Consider the following 19,044-nt stretch of genomic DNA (forward strand, 5'->3'; position numbering starts at 1 on the left):
AGATGTAGCATCCTAATTCAGTATACCAAAAACTGAATCACCATTTCATGAAATTGGGTCATTTGGAGTTCTTTTCTTTTCTCTCTTACTTATGGGTTTGATTTTTTTTCTTTTTCAAATTAAGTTCAAAAAAGCTTTAGGTTTTTCAGGTGCAAAATCAGATGCAAAAGTGTTTCTGGAAATGAACTGTATGATTTCTTTACATGTCTATTAATCTTGTAATACATTTGAGAAGAAATACAAAAGAGACGTTCACTTATGACTAGTATTAATGCTAAATCCAAACTTCAGTTACCACACAAGGTCACATTCTTACACCCACTGTACTTTGGTAACAAATGCATCAGAAGCCCTCCTCCCTCTCTCATTTCTATATGCATAAAATATGATAATAGAATTTCATAAAATTGAAATCAGGAGCCTACCTGTTTTGATTTGATGGTGTTTAGCATCTTGGTCTTGATGGTTGGCTCCTTGAATACGATGATGATAACACCTGCAACATGGTTGGCAAAGGTCGACCAGAGTTAAGAAACATCACACGTCTTCCTTTTTTTTTATACTTTTACAATACCCTATGGCCTAAGGGGCATGCCCCATCGTTTTAACCTTGCTTGTGAAATCTAAACACTCAACTAATGGTTTTTCTAAATATATATAAAGAAGAATCTACTTATACAAATGTAAATTCTAGAACTAAATAAGCTCTTATTCATTTTTGTATTTTTCATTCTATTCAAATACATTACATAGTTAAAATGGACAAAATATCATATCGATTCAAGATTTTACTAGTATAGTATCATTCTAATTATTAAGATGCATCATACCTGATATGTCTTTGGCCCCTTCTTAAGAATATAACCTACACTGTTTAAGTTATCAACAAATGTGTCGACATCAGGAACTCTTAAGCCAATTCTATCTGCCAAACTGTAGATTTCCTGAAATAAAAATTTAAATGGATACGAGTGATTTCCTTTAGAGAGAATAAAATTACTTGGTAGGCCAACTTTGAGAAGCTTAAGTTTGTACAGATATGGAGAAGCAATCTTTCTGCTGCAACTCTGATTGCTTGTTTAGAGCACTTAGAAACCGCTTTGCTTCTTTCTGTTGACTCATTCCCCCACTCCGACCAAAATCCACAATTCCATGCTCATCAACATACTTATCGTACAACGATTCTTTCATTATTTCAACTGCATCCTGCAAAATTAACATAGCCCGCATTAACAATTTTTTGATGATCTTAGTGAATGGGATCAAAACGAAATATTAATAACAACACTAGGAGAACCAAATTATAAGCTAAATCCTCAAATTGAATGTAGTACAAGGATGGAAATTATAATTTAATCAGTATGCAGATATAACCCTCCAAATATTAATACCCATGTTGAACATATACTCATCTGACACTCTCAAGTAGGCTAAAAGTTAAATCAATATAAGTTATCATTTAGCTTCATTCAGACAATAATAGCTGAGTGGCCATTATCAGATTATCCTCCCTACCTGCCTAACCTAGAAACCAAGGAAAACTAAGCCTCTTACCTTAGCATCTTGGGCTGTTATTTCTTCTCTCAACTCCACTCGTGCTCGAGCTTGTGCCAGTCTCACCAGACTCTCCAATTGTCTCGCTGTTATAGGTGTACCGTCACCAGATGTGCTACGGTCTCTAAGTTGTAAGTAGAATTTTTGCAGGATTTCCGCCGCTGGTTTTGACATCCTAATTGCCATAAAAGTAAAGAGATAATGATAGAAGAACAAAAATTGCTAAGGCAGGCAAATGAATGTTCAAGGCGGAGATCACTTCAAATCACCTGGGAAATACATACGTTCTTGCATAAGCAATATATTTGCGAATAAGTGCACCAGGCAATGGGACAAAATCAGCATCCTTTTTGGGGTCAAGTCTCAGCCTCGAAACTAAAGAACCTTCTTTCACGCTCATACTTACTGCGTCAACGATTTGTGATGCTACATTTATAAAACAGAAGTGTTTCTTGTTAGTTCTCTTTCTAAACCGGACAACTAGCATGCATAAGAAACACTTTTCTTTTCATAACACTGAGAAAAAAAGAAACCTTTAGCTATACGTGGCTTTTTCACAGCAGGTGATCTTTCTCCATATCCGGCATGAAGCTGCAACATAGACACAAGGGTAAATGACATTTTGCTTCATAAAACCTTGTCTCAGGCTTATAAACCTATATACAATGTTGCCAATAAGCTATTTGTTGTTACGAGGTACAAAAGTTGAAGGAAATACATATAAATTTACTCACTGGAATTCAACAAAATAAAGGGTCCACCCAATATTACTTACCGACATTATGTGCTCCGAAAGTCGCTTGTCCAGCAGCTCATCAGGTTTATCAAGCAATATGAAAACCAAATCAAATCTAGAGAGCAAAGCTGCACTCATTTTCAAATTTTCATTGACTGTTTTCGCTCGGCTGCAGTTGAATATTGGTTTTGTCAATTATCAACAAATAATACCAGCAACATCACTTGAGGAACAATAGGACAAAGCAAAACGAACAGAAAATATACTAGTCTACAGAATAGACTATGTAAAGAAGCTGACTCTTGATGAAGAATATAGCTGACAAGTAGATTTTGGCCATCCCAAGAAAAACTATCACAATGTAAAAATAATGGGAATACACAATAGAATTCACTAAGTATTACTTATAGTGACCGCCAACAGGATTTGCTGCTGCTAAGATAGATGTTCTGGCAGATAAACTTGCTACCAGTCCAGCTTTTGCAACAGAAACGCACTGTTGTTCCATTGCTTCCAGTAAAGCCTGGTGCAATCCTGATGTAAGCAAAGCCCGGATACTTGGAGGTCAAATGAAAAATAAAGTAGTCAGGAGGGACCTGATGTTCAGCAGACATTTTATCAAACTCATCTATGCAGCATAGTCCACCATCTGCAAGTACCATGGCTCCTGCAGAAAATGTGTTTGTTACAAGAATGAATATAAAATCTTATCTTTCCACTGTAAATCCGATGTAGATCAATCCAATAGTTGTCTGGTTCATGGGTGAAAAATACATTTGAACTGAGCTAGTTCATACCCATCAAACAACTAGGTTGATACATCGAAGAGAACATGTATCAGCTTTCAAAGAAGGGAGAGAAAGAGTCAACTACAACTACCAGCCTCGAAAGCATAGTCACTTGTCATGGTGTCCTTCACTACAGCTACAGTTAGACCAGCATTGGTTGTTGCATTGCCACAAACATATATTCCCCGTGGGGAAACAGCAGCTGCTGCTTGCAGTAATTGACTCTTCCCCAGACCTGGATCGCCTGGTAAAATAGTAGTAATTGTTAAGAATCAAACAATCGTGTTTATCTGCAGAAATTTTAAAGGATGATCCCACTGATTACTGGATGATAATCTGACTATAAAAGACGCAGATAAAAATAAGCATACCAACAACAATGACATGGATGTCTCCTCGGACTGGAACCTTATTCTGATCCATTGAATGTTTCCGTACACCACCAAACAATGACAAAGTTATTCCAGCTGTTGATAAAGCCAATATATTCACATAAATACAACATCACATAATTAATTGAGAAATATTTGACCATGTCTGTCCATGTGTTACACTAATTGTGATACTTGGCATGGGTTTATATAAAGCAAATTTACAGGTTACAATCATATACAATGGGTTGGTGGCATGGTAGTCTTGTAGTGGGGGGATGTAGTGCCCCAAAATGACAACAGAGCATAATGGATTAGCCAATTTTTTTACCATTTTAGATGGCAACTTTGACTAAGTTTGCTCGTTCAAATTCAAGGTTTACCTTTAACAAGCTCGTGCCCATAGATGGATGGACATATGGATTGAAGTATTTGGCGAAAGACATCTGAACCATGCTCTTCGCGAAACTTCACAATAAATTCCAAATCCCTTGGAGAGAAAGAGAACAAATCTACAAGCTCTGTTGATCTAGCATCACCGTTTGAATCTTCCAAATCTTCAGTCATGGATAGCGACTTGGAATTTTTCACAGAAACTGCTTCTATGTACAGATAGTAAAATCCTTGATTTCTGCCTTTGGATTTTCCTGAAAAGAATCAAAGTTTTTCCCAAACTATATTACTTGCAGAAAACTGGTAGGTGTAAGCAAGTCTTTGATTCATTCCATCCTAATGTACTTCAAATCACAATCTCCACACTCGTAAAATTCCTTGTTTATATATAATTGCAATAACTAGAAGGTACCTTATTAACATTGCCTCTGCCAATGAGATATTGTTTGTAAAGCTATTTCAAATTCCAGGATAAACTAGTTATAAGGGAATTTATTTATGTACCTCCTCCAATATCCATGTAATTGTTGATAACTCTTATAATTCCAGTGACTGTTACTACGTCTCCAGGGATGCACACATCAACAAGATCTTCGGTCAATTCACATTCTACTGTTCGAGGTACACGACCTTCTTCATGATCCTCGGACTTTAGTAGCTCCTGTAACCTGGAATTTGTGTAAACAATAAAGGTGAGAAGCCAGTTTTTCCTTCTTAATGTAATGGACTGTTATTAAGACGTGTGGCTATACAATTGTGCATGGAGTTGCTACGAAATACTGTAACATCTTGCATCAAGTTGTTTACCTTATCTTCTGAAAATCTATTGCTTGAGCCGAGGATCGAATTGGTCTGAACGTTCTACTCTTGCAGCCATGTAAAGTACACCGATGGTGGTGAAAATTTTCCATCAGGAAATGAACGGGGAATCTCAGTTGTACATTTTTCACAGGAAAAAATCATTTTAATTACAAGAGGCTTGACAGTGCTAGCTTTTACCACTGTACCACGCACAGATACCAGTTTATCTGCATATATAATCAAATATCTATCATTTTACAAAACAACAACTGGATAAGCTGATACCCACAATGATCGCAATAGCATCCATTTTGTCCACAATAGCGGTAAATGTAAATTAACCAAAAACAAGGCTGCAACCGCAATTTAAATCTCTGTGGATAACTATAAGTGCAACTATAAGTTGGAATCGAAGGGTACCAATATATGCTGCCTTTAAGTTCTTCAAAACAATCATGGATTCAGGGTAGTTGTGCAGACGGATATTAATCTTCATTCCTTCTTCCAAGTAGAAATCTGGATTGTTTAATAAAACCTGCTCTGATTCTCGGTTAAACCAAATTTAAATAAAATTCAAAATTACTTCTTTCCATCATTTATTCATACCTGGTGAATAGCAACACTCATGGTGGAAAGAGCTATTTTAGGTTTATCTTCCAATTTTGCATAGAATTCTTCAATATCACATGATTTTCGAAATTGTTGGTAATCGAGAGACAAAGAAACGGCACCACAATCATCCTTTACCTGTTCATGATAAAACCGCAAAGCTTGTAGCTATAAATTGGGGTTGCAGCTATTCATTAATCGGATTTAGAATTTAAAATATAAAAAAAAACTAAGCAGCTGGAAAATTGCCGATATATGACAATAAAACTAAGAATTTAGTAATAACAAAAGCAAATCCCTAACCAAATCGTCCATTTATGTGCGTAATGCACCTGATTGAGAACATCAAAAACATATTACGGATCACTGTCGATTATTTGACCACTATAATGAAGTCAATCAGAAAAATTAAAGAAAAATAAAATAAAATGTCTCCTGATTCGCGACTAAAATAAAAGGGAGAGAAAAGCAAACCTGATGGGCAAGATTTTTCCCTGGAGGAACAGAGAAGAAGCGAATGAGCTCAACGATCAGTTTTTCTTCGTCCTTGGAGTACTCGCTCTCGGTAAAATAAACGGGAACGATCGAGCCAACGTTGCTTGAGTTGATCGAACCAAACTTTTCAATTGAGCTCTCTCCGTGGGATTTGAACATCTCGACGTAGGTGATATTAATTTGGACACAAGTGTTCGTCAAATTTTCTTCTAAATTGTATCGTAATCCGCAGCTTTTTTGGCGGGAAAGGTGCGAGAGGGAAAATAAAAAACGTTTTATGTACTTCACTATATTGTTTTTCATCGCTTTAGAAGTGAAAATAAATAGTTTAGATTATTTTATTATTTCTTTTAAAAAAATTAAACTTTTTACTGTTAATCACTTAATCTTATATATATATATATATATATTTATTTTTGATTAATCTCTAGTAAGTACAAAATAGTATATTCTAACGTAACTCTCAATTATTTGACATTGAATGCTCACACCCTTAACATACATATTTATGTGTGTATATACATAAGGATAAGATTTTATTACACAATTTAAAACTCTTTTAATTTTACATGGATTTAGTATAGTTGGAATAGTGAAAATAGATGATTAAGATTAATAATATGAATTGAGAATATATTCACTGAAAAAAAAACAAAGAATCAATCTCAACCATCAATTTTCACTAGTCCAACAGTCCTAAATCTATGTAAAACTAAAAAATTTACATTGTGTAAGTCGATCCTAACATATATATTCATGTGTATTATATGATAATAGATTGCATGAAAAACTATGTATTTAGTCATTAAATTATTATTTTAGTTGCTTTGTTTATCTATTTTTTTAAATTATCACAAATGTTACATTTCGATTTCATTTTTATCATTTATCGTTAAATAATTAACAGAGTTGCTGACATGATATTTTATTATTTCAATTATGATGTGATATTATCTTATGATGACACGTTAGCATCATCATTAATTTTTTAATAACGGGTGATCGAGATGAAATTAAAACACAATATTAGTGATAATTTTGAAGGAAAAATAGTTTGATGGATAAAACGGAAAAAAATGATAGTTGGGGGCTAAATACATAGTTTACCCAAGATGGTATTGATTGTAATTCTAACATTTTTTAGCAACCGTCGGATGGGGATAAATCCAACGGTCCAATCCGATGACCACACACATGAATACCGGCTCCAGTGTACATACACCTGAGTGAAAGTGACGCTATTTCTTTATATTCTTCTCTACAATTAATTTAAAATTGAACCGCTTCTTCTCCCAAATTCAAAAATTTTCACTTTTCCTTTATTTATTTCCCTGTGACCGTCAGTCGTCTTGCTTTTCAATCCTCCATCTTCATTCAATTCAATTAACTGATTAAGCTCCGATTCTAATCTCTGTCTGCAAATGCTTGATTCTGAGGAGCAAAGCGATCTCAATATCAAAGGGCTAAGTCTCATTGATGTTTCCTCCGAAGACCATTGTCTCATCAACTCGCCGCTCTGCGATCCGATAATTCCTCAATCATCAGGTTTGCATAGAATTTAATTTACTCTTCTGGATTTTTCTTTTCACAGTGGCAAATAGCTAGATTTGCTTGATTTTTAGTATCTTTTAATTTAAAGCTGTTTTGAGTTTTGTTTACCGGAAAAAAGTACCTTATGCTAATAATGTTTAGAAATTATGTTTAATGTTTTCGGCCGGTTTATTAGTTATTATCAATAATTGGCTAATAGAAGGAATAGATGTTTAGCTACTTTTTCAATCTTCTGGAAGCATTTTCTCGTTACATTTAGCTTCGTTTTACACTAAATAATGATACCTTTTGGATTTTGGGAAGCAATTTCTTATTAACATTAGATAATTTGGGCTACTTTTTGAGAAGTCTTAATTTTTTCCATTTTAAAATTTTTAGTCTACTGTTGACATGCTAGTATTTTTCATCAAAAATTGCTGTGAGTACACCCATGTAGTCGTATCATCTTCATAAACAAATCAGTAATCAACTCAGTAAACATAGTCTGTTAGTAAGTAAATTGAAACGGAAATACCTCTTTCAACGATTTCCAGAATGACAGCATATTTTGATTTTCATTTTGGTGCGAAAGTTGAAGCTTAATCTTATTTTGCCTTTTTTTTTTCGCTTCGCTTTTCTATTGTACAGAGAAGGGAAGTGAAACCAAAACTGTTAGGTTCGCTAAGGATCCCGAGAGCATTGAAATCTCATCAGGCTCCCATGAGCCCCATGAAGAAGGTGGAAAGGCAGAGGAACCAATGGAGTATTCAGAACAAAACAAGACAAGTAAAAATGGAAAATATAATTTACGCAAAAGTTTAGCATGGGATAATGCTTTCTTTACTAGTGAAGGTACACATTCGTTGATTTTATATGCATTCGATCATTTATTATTCTAAATTTCTGGTTTTTGATAACGTTTTGTACTATATAACTTAGGATTTCTGGAGCCGGAGGAGTTGTCTAGCATGCTGGGAGGCAATGAGAAAGGTCATATACAAACATTGCCTGTGATTCAAGAGGATGAAAACAAATCTTATGATTCACTAACAACGTTGGATTCTGAAACCTTGACATTGGAAAGCTTTGAGGCTGATTTATTTGAGGATGTAAGAGCTTCAATCCAAAAATCTAACAAAGTTTCTGTCACTGTGAATTCTAGTGGCAGAAAGGAGTTGAAAACAACAGAAGGTAAAACTGTGTCATGTAAGTATAGTTTGTTTCCCTTTTGTCTCTGCATTGTTTTATGTTGATGCACCCAATCATTTTTCTTTTGATTCCCCTTAAATACAACTTACATATTTACATTGTACTCGAGTCTAGAGCTCAACTTCACATTCTAGGCGTGTGTTCATGGCACAAAATATTCTCAAACTGACAATGTCATGTTCTCTGTTTATTCACAGCTTCAAGAAATGTAGAACTTACTACACAAGATAAGGTACACTCAAGAAATATCCGGTGCAATAAATTTCATTCCTAGTTAGTTTATTGTATTTCTTTCCAATAACATCTTTTTTCCCGAAAAATAAAAATCAGTTGCTAATTTAATGCAAATGAACTGTTAGTTGTATCATCTTTTCTAGTTGAGATAAAGATGATATTACTCAACAAGATAGTGTGTTGTAAGTTTTAAAGTTCTAAATCAGATTTTTTAGGGAAATTAACTGGCTTGTTTGTGTTATACAGGTTCATAGAAAACAATGCTATAAGCTTGTAAATATTCACTTATTGCAACTGCTAAACATGCATCCATATAACTGCTATTTACTACCACTGAAGACTGATTTTTTTTTTTTTTTTTGCTTATATAAACATAAAGACGGTAAAGTCTGTTGCTAGAAGTGGGGAATCAACTTCATATCTTCATAAGCCACCAAAGGTTTTAAGCAGTGTCGGTCCTTCACCAAAAAGGGTTTCCTTGGGTGCTAAGAATATCAGAATGGAAAAGGATACAAAAACTGTTGCCGGTAATTCAAACTACTATTTGTGTAAATTAACTTCATCTAAATGGAGGATGTTTTCTTGCTCACTTTTTCTGCTTAATTCATTCTCCAATTGATTTTAACTGCTGCAGGTAGAGAAACTACAGTATTAAAAACTCCTTTGGGTGGTGCTAGAAACATTGTGCCTAGGTCTAAGCCATCTTCGAAATCTTCTTCTTGCTCCCCAGCCTCTAGCAAAACGGAGCTGAATTCTTCTTGTTCCTCGCTTGAAAGTTGCGCCAGTATTTCTTCTAACAGAACTAATGTATCTTCCTTTAATTTGATTAAACATAAAAATGGCTCCGGAATTGTACCAAAAAGTAAAATTCAAGCAGGAAGTTCAAAGCTCCCAACTTTTTTGAAGTCTTTTAGCAACATCTCTTCCAGTATCTCTCCTGCAAGCTCTATCAGTGAATGGTCCTCAGAGTCATCATCTATATCTGCTTCTAATCAAAGTTCTAATGTTGCAAGAATTAACCTTAGCTCTGTCTCCCTCAAGGGACCTGCTATAAAACGTGATGTGCACTCACAGAACCATCCAACTGGTACGTGCTCACAGGGAGATGGTGCTGAGGTTACTGGCTCGCTCAATGAAAGTGAAAACAAAGTTTCTGCTGGAACTATTAAACTTCTTCACCCTGCTTCAGTGAAACCATCTGGCCTCCGCATGCCATCACCAAAACTTGGCTTCTTTGACGGGGTTAGTTCTTATTTCTAAAAGTTTCTCTAGTCTTATACCATTTCAGAAGTGGTTTATACTTGAATTGTTTCAAGAACAAGTAGACTGAGGTTTCCATATTAGAGTCTTGATCTTCTGAAGAAAAGAGTATATAACTAGTTTATGCCTATTTCAAGCTCTAGCTTGATTTGTTGGTCTGACTGTTTGAAATTGTGATAAATGCAGGTACGATCATCAGGACGCACTCCAAATGGGAGTATGCTGTCTCATCCTGGTTTACCTAGTGGTTTGCCTAAAATTGGAGCAAAAAACACTAGTCCAAGTGGAAGCTCAAACAAGGAAAAGATCGGAAAGCTTCAGCCTGTTAGAACTCTTACTGCAATCCAAAGCCCCAAGGTTGATGTTAAGCAAACTTCCTCTGCTATAAATTCGAGATCTTCCTTATCTATTCGGAAATCTCCAATTGCTGCAACATTGGCACGAAGTTCTTCAATAAACCTCAAAACCAGCCCTGGCATATCTCCAAAACTCCAGAATAAATCCTCCCCTAGAAACGGTATTGATTCGGCTGAAAAAGTAGCAGGCCAGGGAAGCAAGGACGGTGCTGACACAAAGGATACCAAGATTGTTCCTGTCGATGTAGTACTTGAAACAATTTCTAATGTAGCTTCCAAGTCCAATGTTGAAAATAAAATTTCATCAAAAGAAGAAGCTGAAAATGATACGCACAGCTATACATACCTCAAGACTAAAACAGTTCTCCTTTATGACGCCAGCAAGGAGGAAGCTACCGTCAAAGACGAAATCAACACTGTCAGGAAAGAACCTATTGATAAGTTCGAGAACAGTTTGTCAAATCTCACTCCAACCTCTCCATCCCCAATGACTTCTGAAGTTACTTGTGGCTCAAGGATACCTTTCTCAGTCAAGGATTCTTTTTACAATACAGATGCATCGCATGATGTACTATCAGGATTAGCGGCAGCCGAGAAGACAACCCCATTACCATTTCTGGAGAGCACCTTTACTGAGAATAATATCTAAGCGCAGCAGTCTAGTTTCAGATTCTTTCAAGGTACCTTGGTATGTGCCTTTTCCAATTATTCTTATTTGGAACTTTTTTTATACAAGTCTTATAGATTCGGTGATAAACTTTGGTTATTCAGTAGAATTGATTCCCATGTTCAAATTCCACCTGTTTCGGATATGATATTTATCATGGAGATAAGGCGGTCCCGGGTTCGAATTTCTCTAAGTTCGAACCTGAAGTACTATTTCATGGAGGTAGTGTCTAATGAGGCACGTTTCGTAGTTTTTAAGGGTTGAACTTGAAGTGCCCAATTTATAGTGCCAAACAAATCTTCATGAATAATGTCTGAAAATTTGCTAGTAATGGAATTTCTAGGTCTTGGAACCTTACAAAATTTCCTTGTTCGTACTTCATTTGTACCAGTAGAAAATATTTTCATGAACTGAGCATCATGCACCATCTATTACATATACCTATCGAATGCAGATAGTTTAAATAAAACTAAATAAGATCTGTGTAAGTTTGCTTCGAAGTTTGGGCATGAACGGATTCTTCTATTGGGAACCATATAGTATGAATTTTAATATTTACAAATATTGAATTTACTTTTTGGGTAAACTACAAGTTTAGTACCTAAACTATCGGTTTTGTTTTGTTTAGTACCTAAACTTTCATTTGTTTCAAAATCATGCCTAATATTTACTTTTTGTTTTGTTTTTGTACCTCATCATTAAAAACTTAAAGGAATTGTTACAACATAGCACTTTTTTTATAGGTAAATTATATTATTCATCAGTTAATTATCTTCTCACTCTTTTTCATCATTGAAGTTTATTTTTTTAATTTAATTACTTAACTTTCAAATTACTTCTAATTTAATCACCCAACTTTCAAATTTATTTTTTTATTTTAATTTATATTAATAAAATAATAATAAAATATGTAATGTCACAAAATTATTAATAAAATAAATTAGAATGATTAAAACATGAGTAATTTGAAAGTTGGGTAGTTAAATTGAAAATATTTAAACTTTAGTCACTCAAATTGATATAATTTACCCATAAAAATGTCACATGCAGTAGTTCCGTTGAGTTTCTAACGTCAATGTATTAAAATGAAACAAAAAATAAATGTTAGATATAATTTTGAAATAAATGAAAATTTAGGTACTAAAATGAAACGAAATTGATCATTTAAGCATTAGATATGTAGTTTATCCTTATTTTTTACGGATTTGAATAACATTCGAATTTAAATGTTGATATTAACCATAATGTTTTCAAAGCGATGTAAATATTAAACATTATTATTATTTTTTGAACATTATGTTTGGACATGGTAAGGTAAGGATGAGGGAGGGGGATTTATTTCCCTTGTTTGGAAAAGGAGAATTATATAGGAGGGAGATCTCTTCGTTTTATTTAGGGATGTTATTGGAATGACTTTCCGCCACTTCTAATTGAACAAAGATGAAAATAGATTTTATGTGTGCTGAAACGAAAATTGACACAAAAGTTAAATTTGTAGTGAATGGAGGAGCAGATATAGATATGATTTTTGAAGTTTTTATACTTTGTGATGTATTTAAACATTATATAATTAAATTATCCTTTGAAATTTTTAAAAAGTGTGTTGAAATTATATTTTCATTTATCAAATAAAAGATTTTGATAATTTATTATTATTTAAAATAGTGACAGATGAAATAATGTTAACATATATTAGTCTACGGATAATTGTAAATATATTATATGAAACGAAACGAGTTGAGAGATAATCATTTCAGAGATTAGGTGAGTCGTGAGACTCACATGAACGATGGAATGAGGACAATTTTAATTTTACGAATCACGAGAAAAGAATAATTATTGATTTCATATTCACATTGAATCATGAGACAAAATGAAGATAAATATTCTTGACGGAAATAAAAACTAGATGAATACCCTACATTTATCCCAACACTCTCATAACTTATTTAAGGACCCTAAACCCTGAAAATAAAACTATAACCCCTAAATGAAACATGATTACATTAAAACCTCGCTTGTAGGGTTTTTTTAATATACGATTTCCTCTATTTTATATTTCCTATTTTTTCAATAATAGTTTATACTTAAATTTCAAATTATAATTCTACATTGCGTTCATTTTTTTCTCTTCTACTAAATTATTTAAAAATGCACGTTGTTAAAAGTTTTGATATAAGCTTTACGATATACTGGTAGACCTAATGTAAATTAAGATTAGATGGGGTAACTGTAATTGTTAATATATGTTGTATACAATTTATAATTGCAAAATATTAAACAGTTTCTTTCCTTTGCAATTTTAAATCAAACAAGAAATGCTAAACCCTTCTTTATTAATTATAATTATTTTTTTTAACTTTCATTTCCTTTATTTTCATCTAAGCATAGGGTTCCATATTGTTCCCGATAGGTTTTTGGAATTTTCCACTCCATGAAAGCCGTATTAATCCCTTACTCATTCGAATACCAAAATGCAAATGCTCGTTTGGAACAACATTAAAACACCAATACGATAACCAGACTATTAAACGAAAAGGCATGAAGCAAAACATTGCTAGTAAAAGTACTAATCCTCATAATTAGATCCTCCCCTTTACCATCTTAAGATCTAGGCTTCTCCTTCTTCTCTTTGAAGAGCGCCAAGAGTGAAACACCAGAGACCTTCACAACCTTGAATCGAACACCAGGGATATCACCAACAGCATGACCCTTTCGTCCAAATCCAGCAATCAACACCTCATCCTACATCAAATACACTATGGTCACAACAAGAACATCCCAAGCATGCTTAAACAATATCATAACGTTTCACTCAAGTACTAACATTCTCTTCGATATAGTTTAAACAACCGTCATTTGGAACAAATGCGGCAATCTTTTTTCCATTCTTGATCAGTTGAACTCTGGCACACTTTCGGATAGCAGAGTTCGGCTGCTTAGCTTCAATACCGCTGCAAGACACAAATGCATTAGTAAAAATATTCAAATTATAAACTGTTAACGAAAGCAAGAGTACCAAAAAGGAAAAGAAGATCTAGTCTTACATCTTCTCAAGGACAATGCCTTTGGCATGGGAAGAACCAGCAAATGGCTTCTTCCATTCATTTCCAAGGTTAGATTTTTTGTATGCCTTATCAGCCCACCTCTGCCTCCTACGGTGAGTCCTCAGCTTGCGTCCAGCTCCCATACCACGAGTCTTCCTGAAAAAAAATAATGCCAATGCCTTATACCGAATCCTCAAAGACCGTTACATTGACTTGGGCAATCACTTTATCATATGGGTATCCCATGCCCAAAGTGACCAGACCCCAAAAATAAATTCAAAATTGTAACAACAAAATAAAAAATCACAAAGCATCAAGCCCCAAAACTTCACACCTGAAATTATCCCAAATCAGAACGACCCAAAAATTTCCAAACCCAAATTGACATGTGATACAATCTAAACTGAAACTATTAATTGAAGTAATACCATGTCTGCTTGTCTGAGTATGTGTCAAACTACTGAAAAATGAGTATTTTTGGGGAAAATAAAGAATCTAGGTATCGTAGATCAAATATCATAAAATCTAAACATGAACCTAGGGTTTTTCCATGGTCTTATAAATTATTGAAAATGGAGACGGTAACTCTAACGGTGAAAATGAAAATCAAAAAGTAAATCGAAACACGAATTATTATGGTGTAATTCTCCACGATCATTGCCAGAATCCAAATTAGATAAACTAATATGGAATATCATGTCATCATAAATCACAGTCATATTTCAGTTCAATAATTAAAAACCTAGAGCAAAAAATTATTAAAATAAAACTTCCATTACATCTACAACCAAAAACGGGAACAATACAATCAAAGCTATAAAAAACACTAAACAAAAAGCAGGAAAAAAGAAAACGCTTCAAGATTCCAACCCCACATTTAAAAACCAATACTGGTCGTGGAAAAGAAAAAAAAAACTTTCAATGAATATACAAGAGCAGTACAAACAAGGAATAGAAAGGCCACATAATTGAGCTAAACAGAGAAAAATGAAACATACCCCATGTTGGCCGAGTGGTTTTTCAATGGAAGGAGTGATTCTAAGAGACTGGAAGAGAGACAAGAAGAAACCACAGCCGCCGAGCTTAAGCCTTCAAGGCTCTAACCCTAGAAAGGAATCAAACATATATAATACTTTTAGTGGGCTTGAAGTTTTTGCCCACAATAATATCCTTTTAACAGTTCGAAAAGTTGGGTTCCATTGAGCTTTTCTACGCCTATTGGGTCTTATCAAAACTCGAATACTCGTTTGTCCATTTCATTATTAAAAAAACTACCAATGTAGTCATTGAATTATTATTACATCTTTATTTTAGTTACTAAACGTATTTTTTTTCAATTAAGGTACTAAATTTAGTAAAATTAATCAATTATATAAGTACACATTAAATGGTTAATGAAAATGATGAATTGGTATCTTTTCAATTAGGTTAATAATACATTTAGTCCTTAGTATTTATACATTCTTTTAATTTAATCTTAATTATAAATAATTCAATAAAATTATCCTTTTATATTTGTAGACTATATCAATCTTATTGATGTACAATTAGGGGAATAGAGGTTTGGTGATGTTTTTTGATTTGGGGAGAGGGTCATTAAGGTGGATGTGAGGGTGTCGATCAGAGGTAATTCACCTTTCTTTTAGTTTGAGTAGAGAGTTGTTGGGTAAGATAGTGTTCAAAAGTAAGGACACGACCTCAACCACCTTCTCCAAGGGAGAGATAGAGAAACGAAGAAGAGTCAAAAGAAAGATTATACGTTTCCCTCTTAGAAGAGAGAGAGAGAGAGCCTTTTTATATTTTATGTCTTTAGTGCCACATGATGGTTCCATATGAGTGGAGCATGATATCTATCAGTGAATCATGTGGTTATTATAGATCTATTCGATTACATCGACTGTCTGGTAACACAATGATTATACCTAATGATTACTTGTCAATGGTGTGTTAAATGTGCCTCGATCCCACGGTGACAAGATGTTATAAAATAGGATTTTCAAATAAATTTTGAGATGAGGGTAAATGTGATGTTTCTGAATATTTGAACATGACATCTTAAAGTTTGATGATAGAAAAACTATTATATCATTTTTAATTATTTAGAAATGTGTTTTATTCGACTAAATTTGTCTAAGTAAATGATAGTTCAATTTGAGGTTAAACTGAAAATTAAAAAAAAAAAGAGTAATTGAAAGTTTACGGATCAAATTAAAAAGATGATAAAAGTGGAAGTTCTGCACGTTGATCATCCTAATAGAGATGTTGGCGTTAAATCATAGAAATTTGTAGCACGTGTCAAGTATAAATTAGATATAAATTACATAGATGACGAATAATGTTAAAGTTTTGAATTTCGAAGAATTTAGATATTTATGTTTTTGGGGGCCTTTACGAATTGAATAGAGAGAGAGAGAGGAGATATTCCTTCTTCTTCAACCTTCCAATTTCATGAATCCTAAAGAAACAGTTTATAATTCTAGAACTTTCCTTGAGAGCTTTTGGAACAAAGATTAGAATTTGAAAGCTCCATCATTGTTTCAAGGTTTGGTAAGAAACCCAGACTCTAAATTAAAGTATGTTTATTCTATAATATTGATTTTGATTTTTTATATGTTGAAATGTTTTAAATTGTGTTTATGTGCTTTGGAGAGCAAGATATTGTTGGAATATCAAAAGAAAGAGGTCCAAGCTAATCCAGCAATCCGTCAGAAATAATATAAATTCAAATCGAGTGTGAAATTAAATTCGTATTTATGCTTTGTGAATTTCAATAATATAAATTCAAAAAACTTTCAATATGGAAATTGTGAGATTAAAAAATGTTGGAAAAAGAAAAAAAATAGATTTTTCATAGAAAATACATAAAAAAATTTTCAAAATATATCATAATAATTTTAAACCACTCTCCCCCTCCTTCATCCTGCTGGAAAACATGATAGCAAATTACATAAATTTGGGAAACGGAATTGTGGGATCGTGAAAAATTGTTTGGTAAAACGAATCCCATTTTGAGTTGGAAGAAGGCTCAGAAAAAAAATTGATTATTTTTATGCAGTTGAGAGGGGAGACAGGATTCAAACCCAGATAAGATAATGTATATGTAAATGCAGAGCCACCACAACAATATTAAAACTAGAACTGAAAAAAAAAAGTGTTCCATGTATCGTGTCTCCTGTTAGGGTAAGATCAAGGGACATTGAGAACAAACTTTCCCCCTTCTTTGGGTGCTAAGACTCGAAATTTCAGCGCAAAAGGTTGGAACTTGAGGCAATGTGTATACAATACAGTCAACATGTTTTGTTTCTCTCACAAAACAATTATAAACTAAAATTCAGACCATCATATAAGAGCTACTAGTTTCCCAAATACGTCTGAAACTATTGGGGTCAAAAGAATGATATCAGCAACTACCTTTTCTTCTCTTATTTCTCGCTCTAAAGGCATTGCAAGAAGTGAATAAATCCCGGATAAGGGTTATCAGTTCTAAAACTCGATTCCCCTCAAAATGCAGAGCCACTGCCACCCTTGTTTTTCCTCAGCATCATATCTTTCGCCTCATTAATCTTTGATGCAAGGAAATGGCTCCCACCGGCATCAGGATGATTCGCAACCATCACCCTCCTATGTGCTTCCTTGATCTTTTCCGCAGGAGTACTTTCTCTGATTGAACACAACATATAAGCTTTTTCATGCACAACTCATTTGTAAAAGAAATCACTTGCAAAACGAGTGCAATACCATAAGATAACTGAAGTAAATATATTCAAATAACACTAAATGCAAAACCCAACGGACAAAGTAGGAAGTAAGAAAGCCTTCTGTCATTGGATGATTGAATGTATCAAAACAAGAACCCCAATCTTAAATTAGTCTCAGCTCAACAGCAACAATCCTGAATGATTAATAATCATTCCTCAAATCTAGCCTTAATCAAATAGAACTTACACTTATTTTCTCTATCCTTACATAATCTAACACTTGAACGTCATTTATTTGCCAAATAACCACAAAATCAAGCAACCCCATTTCATTAAAATCAACTTTCAACTAAACAAAACGAATTCACGACAAAAAGCATAAATTTTGATGATGCAAAAAAGGGGCCATCTCATTGATGATTAAGGTCATGGTCGGATGATTGAAAATAAACTTGAACCCAAATATTGGATCAATTAACCTCAACATGATTACCAATCATCCCTAAGAACTAACATCAATCAAACACATAAATTCATTAATTTGCCGAATAACCACAAAATCTTTTTAAAATCAGCCCTCAACATCAACGAAACGATTTCATGACTAGGATTGTAAATGAAACGAAATAGATCGTGAGCTATTCGAGATCCATTTCGAGTTTGAGGCTTCAATTGAGTTAAGTTTAAGAATTTTTTTTTTCATTTCGAGCTTTTTCGAGCTGCTCACGAGTTTCAATTCAGGATTTCGATTTCGAGTTTAAAAATTTTAACCTCGTGCTCGACTCGTTTACACCCCTATTCATGACATAAAGCAAAAAATTTGACACGGGAAAATGGGTTATCTCATTAACTGTAAGAGAAAGATACTGATATTACCTAACCCCCAGAATCAAAGCGGCTTCTCTCCTTGTCATACTAGGCTGAAACCCACCTTCATAAAATCTTCGAACCCTAACCGTCGGCGGTCTTGCCTTAAACGCCTGCCATGCCCGAATGCTATATCTCCCCGCATAAGCAGCAGCTGCCACCGCGATTCCGGCTATCAAAGGAGCAACCTAACAAAAAATACCCCCAAATTGTTTTATGTAAATTTAATTATTAAATCCCTATAATTTTTTGTTGTTGATAAATCCCTCTAATTTTCGATATAGATGAACAAGAACGAAAAGAAATTTAATCCATTTAAGGGACTCACCATTTCTGACGTATCTGAGATACCTGTGGACTGTTGCATTCCGTTTCCAAAGACTAGGTTTTTAGGGTTTTTGTGTAATGAGAAAAATGACCCTTTGTGTG

General features: G+C 33.9%; 4 protein-coding genes across 5 annotated transcripts; 1 reads left to right on the forward strand and 3 right to left on the reverse strand.

Moving 5' to 3' along the window:
* Positions 1 to 239: 239 nt before the first annotated feature.
* On the reverse strand, positions 240 to 6,024 carry LOC120146059 (probable DNA helicase MCM8). Its single transcript, XM_039159730.1, is given in 18 exon segments — positions 240 to 496; positions 831 to 944; positions 1,036 to 1,206; positions 1,555 to 1,729; positions 1,824 to 1,980; positions 2,100 to 2,145; positions 2,330 to 2,459; positions 2,695 to 2,813; positions 2,887 to 2,957; positions 3,170 to 3,322; positions 3,450 to 3,545; positions 3,833 to 4,096; positions 4,347 to 4,510; positions 4,650 to 4,733; positions 4,735 to 4,870; positions 5,064 to 5,178; positions 5,250 to 5,390; positions 5,727 to 6,024. Coding segments are annotated over 18 exon segments (2,367 nt in total). The 5' UTR covers positions 5,907 to 6,024; the 3' UTR covers positions 240 to 445.
* On the reverse strand, positions 475 to 19,044 carry LOC120146058 (mitochondrial import inner membrane translocase subunit TIM14-1-like). 2 transcript variants are annotated; one of them, XM_039159729.1, is made up of 5 exons: positions 18,944 to 19,044; positions 18,625 to 18,803; positions 17,541 to 17,710; positions 3,989 to 3,997; positions 475 to 496 (listed from the first exon to the last, which is right to left on the reverse strand). In XM_039159729.1, exons 1-3 carry the CDS (start codon positions 18,980 to 18,982, stop codon positions 17,551 to 17,553), a joined length of 378 nt encoding a protein of 125 aa, XP_039015660.1. In that variant the 5' UTR covers positions 18,983 to 19,044; the 3' UTR covers positions 475 to 496; positions 3,989 to 3,997; positions 17,541 to 17,550. The 2 variants fall into 2 exon arrangements, with proteins under 2 accessions (XP_039015660.1, XP_039015659.1); XM_039159728.1 differs by lacking the exons at positions 475 to 496; positions 3,989 to 3,997 and having other exon boundaries at positions 17,298 to 17,710.
* On the forward strand, positions 7,881 to 11,352 carry LOC120146076. Its single transcript, XM_039159739.1, has 6 exons — positions 7,881 to 8,129; positions 8,217 to 8,468; positions 8,684 to 8,718; positions 9,100 to 9,247; positions 9,355 to 9,962; positions 10,167 to 11,352. The coding sequence occupies exons 1-6, from the start codon at positions 8,036 to 8,038 to the stop codon at positions 10,983 to 10,985; spliced, it is 1,956 nt and encodes a 651-aa protein (XP_039015670.1). The 5' UTR covers positions 7,881 to 8,035; the 3' UTR covers positions 10,986 to 11,352.
* LOC120146057 (40S ribosomal protein S23) lies at positions 13,506 to 15,178 on the reverse strand. The gene is made up of 4 exons (XM_039159727.1): positions 15,049 to 15,178; positions 14,051 to 14,206; positions 13,831 to 13,957; positions 13,506 to 13,748 (listed from the first exon to the last, which is right to left on the reverse strand). The coding sequence occupies exons 1-4, from the start codon at positions 15,051 to 15,053 to the stop codon at positions 13,608 to 13,610; spliced, it is 429 nt and encodes a 142-aa protein (XP_039015658.1). The 5' UTR covers positions 15,054 to 15,178; the 3' UTR covers positions 13,506 to 13,607.

This window comes from Hibiscus syriacus, unplaced genomic scaffold, assembly GCF_006381635.1.
Source record: "Hibiscus syriacus cultivar Baekdansim isolate YM2019G1 unplaced genomic scaffold, ASM638163v2 tig00110895_pilon, whole genome shotgun sequence".
In the NCBI taxonomy this organism is placed as follows: domain Eukaryota; kingdom Viridiplantae; phylum Streptophyta; class Magnoliopsida; order Malvales; family Malvaceae; genus Hibiscus; species Hibiscus syriacus.

Excerpts from the sequence above, each read along its gene's own strand:
- LOC120146058 (XM_039159729.1), bottom strand. The coding sequence starts at position 18,982 with ATGCAACAGTCCACAGGTATCTCAGATACGTCAGAAATG. Across the intron at positions 18,804-18,943 it reads TCTCAGATACGTCAGAAATG|GTTGCTCCTTTGATAGCCGG; the intron begins GTGAGTCCCTTA and ends ATTTTTTGTTAG. Across the intron at positions 17,711-18,624 it reads GCTTTGATTCTGGGGGTTAG|AGAAAGTACTCCTGCGGAAA; the intron begins GTAATATCAGTA and ends GTGTTCAATCAG.
- LOC120146076 (XM_039159739.1), top strand. The coding sequence starts at position 8,036 with ATGGAGTATTCAGAACAAAACAAGACAAGTAAAAATGGAAAATATAAT. Across the intron at positions 8,469-8,683 it reads GGAGTTGAAAACAACAGAAG|CTTCAAGAAATGTAGAACTT; the intron begins GTAAAACTGTGT and ends GTTTATTCACAG. Across the intron at positions 9,248-9,354 it reads GGATACAAAAACTGTTGCCG|GTAGAGAAACTACAGTATTA; the intron begins GTAATTCAAACT and ends TAACTGCTGCAG.
- LOC120146057 (XM_039159727.1), bottom strand. Across the intron at positions 13,958-14,050 it reads GGCATTGTCCTTGAGAAGAT|CGGTATTGAAGCTAAGCAGC; the intron begins GTAAGACTAGAT and ends TGTGTCTTGCAG. Across the intron at positions 13,749-13,830 it reads TAAACTATATCGAAGAGAAT|GATGAGGTGTTGATTGCTGG; the intron begins GTTAGTACTTGA and ends TATTTGATGTAG.